Source organism: Tupaia chinensis, unplaced genomic scaffold (assembly GCF_000334495.1).
Source record: "Tupaia chinensis unplaced genomic scaffold, TupChi_1.0 Scaffold000250_1, whole genome shotgun sequence".
NCBI classification, from domain to species: domain Eukaryota; kingdom Metazoa; phylum Chordata; class Mammalia; order Scandentia; family Tupaiidae; genus Tupaia; species Tupaia belangeri.
In genome coordinates, this window is record NW_006159730.1 from 2,877,310 (window position 1) to 2,884,386 (window position 7,077).

A 7,077-nucleotide genomic window follows, 5' to 3' on the forward strand; every position below is an offset into this window, starting at 1 on the left:
TTTTTTTTTTTTTTTTTTTTGCTGCAGGGCAAGTGCAATCACCAGATAGACCCAGGGCAGGGGTTGGGTGCTAGGATAAGAAAGCAAGCTGCCAGGTCTGGGACTTGAATTGCAGTCAGCCATGTGGGAGTTCAGTGCCTTAACAACCACACCACCTGTTGGCTCCTGAATATTTATATTTTTAAGCTGGCTACAGGGCACATACACTCACCAGAGACTGAATAAGATAGAGAAAGAGAGAACTCATCCCTCCCCGCCGAGGGATGGCCACGCTGCAATCGCCTCTCCTCCATTCTCTCGAGACTGGATTTGTATGCACATGTCCAGCATGAGTTTTAAAGCCACCGGTTACTGGGCTCGAACTGCGTAACTGGCCATGTGGGATCCAGCCACCTTAATCACCATGCCACCTGACTGGCCCATGGAATATATGTTGCAGCACAAGAAACATGACAATTAAAAAACAGGTAAGAAGACAACCTGTAGCCTGGCAGTTAACAGGTGACTGGAGCCCACATGGATGACCAAATAGTTCAAGTCTAAGGGCTGACAGCTTGAAAAACACACCAGGCACAAGTGCCCAAAATCCCAAAGAGAAAGAAATGGGGGCCAAAGGACTGCCGCATTACGGTGCCCCATGGGGAGAAGGGGAGCTTTCTTGCTTTCTCTCTTTGTCTCTCTCTGGTAAGTGCACATGTCTTCTGTCAAAATTTTATATATATATATATATGTATATATATATATATATATATACACACACATATATATATATGATACACAAAATCTACTAGTAAGTTCTAAGAGCTAAAAAATATAAAGAGGAGATATTAAATGAGGAAGGAAGACACAATAAATTGGAGGAAGTGCATTCCACAAAGAGTGGAAAGAAAGAATTCAAGGTATAAGAAAGATGTGCCTATTTGAGAAACAGCAGAGGCCAGCTTCCTCAGGCCAGCCTAAGGTAATTAAAACAAAAGTGGAACAAACTGGCCCAGCCTAGTGGCACGGTCAGTAGCACAATGAACTGCAGTGCTGAAAACCACATAGATGTCCACAGATTCAAATCCCAGGTTAGCCTGAAAACATGCCAAGCACTTGTGCCCAGATCCTGACCAACTAGAGGCTGGGGAAAGGAGACTCAAGTGTGATGGCATCCTGTGAGGTTGTTTCTCTCTCCAAATAAAATTAAAAAGCCAAAAATCAGAAGGAATCGCCGGACTCTCCTTGGAAAGCTGACACTTGGAGCCAGCCATGAAGCTCAGAGCTCCACTACACAGAGGAAGATAGATTACAAATGGCCAACAAGGGTTTAAGTCTTGAAAGACAGAATCCTGACAAGATGGAATACTGGAGGAAAAGGACTGCAGGAGTAGCTAGGCATGTTTGGGGGAGCCTCTCTCTCTTGCCCTCTGATATTCGAGGAAAAGGACTGCAGGAGTAGCTAGGCATGATTGGGGGAGCCTCTCTCTCTTGCCCTCTGACATTAAAAAAAAAAAAAAAAAAAATCATGTTGACATTAAATCTCACCACTCACCTAAAAACTTGAATAGGTTAAGGAGAGAATTTTTAATTGCCATTAAAAAAAAAAAAAAAAAGAAATAGAAAAAAGGCATTTACTTTCTATAGCTCCACAGCTCTGAACCATACCTATCCGTGGCCTTGGAGTCCAGTCACTAGAGCTTGCATGTGAGGCTCTATCATCCTCATCACTTTCACAGGAATGAAAACCATTGGTGATAATTTCATCACCAAACAGAAGATTATCTGCAAAAGAAACCAAAAGTAACTCAAGACTGCTGAAACAATCTATATCTAAAACGTCCCAAGACCTGCAACAGTGTACAATGAATTTTCATCATATAAAGCATTTAAGATTTATAATGCCTACGTAAAGAATGCCTAATGGGGGCTGGCAGTGGCATGGTGGTTAAAGGTGCTGGCCCACTGAAGTTCAAGTCCTGGACCTGGCGGCTTGCTTTCTCATTCTCCTTCCCCTGCCCCTGTCTCTCTCTGGACAAATGGAAGAATAACAATAAAGAAATAAAATTAAAGAAAAATGGCATTGCTGTCTTAAAAAAAGAAAATGTCTAACAGGACCAGCTGCTGGTGTGGTGCTTAAGGCCAACTGGTCACATGGTCGACTATGCAGTCAGTCCCTAATCTGGTGGGTTGAAAAACCACTGTGGGTGCATTTGAATGTGTGCCCAAAATCATAAGAGGGAGTAATGGAGGAAAAGATATTGTACTGTGACCATCTCTCATAGGAGGAACTTTCTCATCTCTTTCCAGGGAGAGAATACACAACCCTCTAAGTTTAAAAAAAAAAAAAAAAAAAAGGCAGGGCCAGCCAGTAGCATTCAGGTACCTGAATCCCACATGGCTAACTGCACAACTTGAGTCCTGGACCTGCAGCTCGGGAAATACATGGGTCACATGTGTGTGAATGCCCAAAATTCCAACAGGAGAATGAAGAAGGGACAGCAGCATAGCCATCCCTCCTGAGAAGTACTTTTTTACTTTATCTTTCTCTCAGTATCTCTCTCTAGCAAGTGCATATGCCCTATAGCAAACTAGAGGAAAAGAAGTTTTAAATGCTTATGGTATCAGCTTGAGCAGTTCACAGAAACAATTTCTTCATTAATTCTTTTTTTTGGAGAGATTTTTGCTATAGGGCGCGTGTACTCGCCAGAAAGGAGAGAGAAGCAGAAAGTGAGAAATCACCCCACCCCAGGGGGGATGACCACATTGCAATCCCTTCTCCTCCATTCTCCTCCTGGGATCTTGGGCATTCACGCACACATACCCGGGGTGAGTTTAAGCCACCAGGTCATGGACTCGAACCACAGTCAGCTACATGGGAGTCCAGTGATGTAAGCCATTACGCCATCTGCTAGTCCCCAGTTTCCTCATCTTTAGCGATGCTGCTCAAAATCTAGATGTTTCAGTACATCAAAACATAAATATAAGTAAGCCTGCTTAAAAACCCAAGGGGCTATCAGGTGACATGGTGGTTAGGGGCGCTGGACTCCCATGTGGCAGACCACAGTTCGAGTCCTGGACTTGGCAGCTTGCTTTCTCATTTTCTCATCAAATTTAAATAAAGTTAAATAAAATAATTCTTTAATTAAAAAAAAAAAACGGGCAGCCCATACCCTAATGGTTAAGATAGTCAAATTCACATGACCAACTGCAGTTATGTTTTTTTAAAGAATTATTTAATTTTATTTATTCATTCATTTATTTTAATTTGACCAGAAACACACAGAGGAGAGAAAGTGAGAAAGCAAGCCATGAGGTCCAGGACTCGAACTGTGGCTGGCCATGTGGGAGTGCCCAGTGCTTTAACCGCCATGCCACCTGCTGGTCCCCTGCCAACTGCAGTTTAAATCTAAGCACCCCTGCCCAACAAGATCACAAAATGGAGGAAAAGAGATTAAGGCATGACCAACCATGTTCCACTGGTAGGTACTTTCTCTGGCAAGCACAGATGTCCTCTGGCAAATTAAAAACAAAAATTAAAAATGATGTAGATAGTCACACAGTGGTAAAGCTCAATGCTGTTCAAGGGAACCCACATGGGGAGATTACAGATTGGAGTCTGAAGACCTCCCTGTGTCATCCACATCCATGTTCCAGGGCTGGCTGGGGGTGGATAGCATCATCAAGACCTTGTTGAAGGTATATGTTTGCCTTGGACATAAAACTGTGGTTTGAGTCCCAGACCCGCGCTGGGCACATGTGCATATATGCCCAAGATCCCAAGAGGAGAATGGAGAAGGGACTGCGGTGTGACCATCCCCCTGGGGTTGATCTCTCGCTGTCTGTCTCTTTCTGACAAGCACATGTGCCCTACAGGAAAAACCTCTCCAAAAAGAACTTAAAAAAAAAAAATCAGAACAAAAAAACAGTAATCTAGCTGGACTAAAGTCATCAATCACAAAAATAGTTTATAAAATTTCTCAAAATAGAATTTGTATCAAAAAATAGTTCAGGATCCAGCAGGTGGCATGGTGGTTAAGGGCACTGGACTCCCACATGTTCAACCATGGTTAGAGTCCCAGTCCTGGTGACTTGCTTTCTCATTTTCCCTCCCTCTCTCTCTCACTGTACCTTTCTGGTCAAATTAAAATAAATAAAGTTAAATAAAATAATTTTTTTAAAAAGTACAAATAAAACATAGCAGCTCACACTTCTCATATAATACTAAACACGCTAAGATCTTTTTGGAGAAGATTTTGCTATAGAGCACGTGTGCTCACCAGAAAGACAGAGAGACAGAAAGTGAGAAATTGAGAAATCACCCCCCAGGGGGGATGGCCATGCCACAATCCCTTCGCCATTCTCCTCTTGGGATATTGGGCACGCAGGCATACACATGCGGCATGAGTTTAAGCCACGGGGTCTGGAACTCAAATTGCAGTCAACTGCATGGGAGTCCAGCGACATAGCCATTACGTGAACTGCTGATCTCATACGTGCTAAGATATCTTAACATTATTCATTTTCCCTATTAAAGTCTGTTTCTTGAAAATGGGATGTGTTACTAATCCAGTTCCTATAACATACATTAACTTTTTTTTTTCTTAAGTCTTTTTGTCATAAGGTGTGTGCACTCATGGGAGACAGAGAGAGAATCTGGAAAGTGAGAAATCACTCCGGGATGATGGCCACACCATGATCTCTTCTCCATTCCCCTCTTGGGATTTTGGCATACACAAAGGCATGCACCCTGACCCAGCATGATTTTCAAGAGCCAGGTCCCAGACTAGAACCACAGACAACCATGTGGGAGTCCAGTGCCTTAAACACCATGCCATGCCATCTGCTGGCCTCACACTTTTTTTTTTAATTTTTTTTTTTTGGAGAGCTTTTTGCTATAGGGCACCTATGCTCGCCAAAGAGACAGAAAACAAGAAACCACCCACCAGGGAGAATGGCCATGTCACAATCCCTTACCTTCCAATCTGCTCTTGGGATTTTGGGCATGCATCTACATACACACATACACACACTCACACGCCTGGCTTGAGTTCAAGTCACCAAGCCCAGGACCCGACGCACGGTCAACTATGTGGGAGTTCAGCGATCAAACTACTATGCCATCCAATGGCTCCTTTTTTAGGTTCTTAGCAGAGGGTCCATGTGCTAAGCAGAGAAAAAGAGCCAGACAGAGGGACGGAAAGTGAGATCTCTCTCTCTCTCTCTCACACACACACACACACACACACACACACACACACACAGGGCAATGAGTGATGGCCACTCTGCAGTCTCTTCTTCTCCATTCTCTTGAGATTTTGGGCATGTATAGATCACCCAATGTGATTATCAGGTGACCGGGTCCAGGATTCGAATCAGAGTCACCTATGTGGGAGTCTCTAGTGCTCTAACCACCATACCACCTACTGGCCACCCCACATTAACTTTCCCTTTTTGATTTTTAAAGAATTTTTTTTAAGAGAGACTTTACTACAGGGAACATGCACTTGCCAGAAACAGAAAGCAAGAAATCACACCCTAGAGGGGATGGACACACCACAATCCCTTCTAAGTTCTCTTCTCAGGATTTTGGGAACTCACACACACATGCCTGGCATGAGTTTCAGCCACTGGTCCAAGACTCGAACTGTGGTCAACTACGTGGGAATCCAATGACACAAATGTTACCTGTTCAGGAGGACACAATCGGTCCCCCTAAACTTTGACAGAGACAGAGAAATAAATTGAGAAAGCAAGCCGCCAGGTGTGGGACTCAAATCGCAGCCTGCCATGTGGGAATCCAGCGTCCCAACCACCATGCCCCCTGCCAACATTAACTTTTTTCTTTTTGGAGAGGTTTTTGTTATAGGGCATGTGCGCTCACTAGAAAGAGAGACACAGAGAGACTGAAAGCAAGAATCATCTTCCAGGGAGGATGATCACGCCCCAATTCCTTCTCCTCTATTCTAATCTCAGGATCTAGAACACACACTCACATGAGCCTGCACACGTGCCTGGTGTGAGTTTAAGCCGCGGGGTCCAGGACTCCGCGGGGTCCGGGACTCAAACTGCGGTCAACTATATGGTAGTCCAGCGACATAGCCATTACGCTGACTGCTGGTCCCAACATTAACTTTCTTTAAAAATAAGAATTTAATTTGATTTGATTTATTTAATTTGACCAGAGGGAGGGAAAGTGAGAAAGCAAGCTACCAGATCCAGGCTCGAACCATGGTAGGCTATGTGGAAGTCCAGGAGCCTTAACCACACCATTTGCCAACACTATACACATTAACTTATAAACAAATGGTCAAATGGTCCACTAACACAAATATCAATAAAGACACATACCCATCTAGAATAGAAATTCGTCATATCAAAAACACGACCAAGGTCGGTAGGGGGCATAGGGCTTACGGCACTGGACGACCACCATTTGAGTTGCAGACTGGTGGCTTGCTTTCTCACTTTACTTCTCTCTTTTTCTATGTGTCTCTGTATCTCTCTAGTCCAACTTTTAAAAAAAATTATGATGATAAAATTAAATAATTATTTTTATAAAAATGGACCTCAGAGCCAGTAGGTGGTGTGGTGGTTAAGGTTCTGGATTCCCACATGGTTGGCCATAGTTCCAGTCACTGATCTGGAAGCTTGCTTTCTCGCTTTCCCCCTCTGTCTCTCTCTGGTTAGCATACAAGTCCTATAGCAAATTAAAAAAGTAGTAATAATGGGGGACCAGCAGATGGCGTGGTGGTTAAGGTGCTGACACTCCCAAATGGGCAACCGCGGTTCGAGTCCCAGACCTGGTGGCTTGTTTTCTCACTGTCTCTCTCTCTGGTCAAATTAAAATAAATGAATGAATAAAGATTTTTAAAAAGTAGTAATAAATAAAATTAAGTAATTCTTACAAAAAATACGTATCCCTTAAGTGTGGTATCTCCCTCAGTTTGCGAAAAATGTCAATTTATGTTTCAAGGATATACACACATATGTGAAATTATACTTAATCCAAAAACCATTATAAAAACATGGTTAGGGGACCAGCAGTTAGCGTAATGGCTATGTCGCTGGACTCCCATGTAGTCGACCTGGGTTCGC

The 7,077-nt window shown here is 43.3% G+C and overlaps 1 protein-coding gene across 1 annotated transcript in view; it reads right to left on the reverse strand.

Moving 5' to 3' along the window:
* The window catches only part of SIRT1 (sirtuin 1), a gene marked incomplete at its 5' end in the record, with an annotated part of 47,324 nt that extends 45,560 nt beyond the window's left edge, over nucleotides 1–1,764 (reverse strand). Inside the window, 1 exon segment of the mRNA XM_014587979.1 lies at nucleotides 1,648–1,764. Coding sequence (XP_014443465.1) covers nucleotides 1,648–1,764 — 117 coding nt within the window.
* Between the last annotated feature and the right edge of the window lie 5,313 nt (nucleotides 1,765–7,077).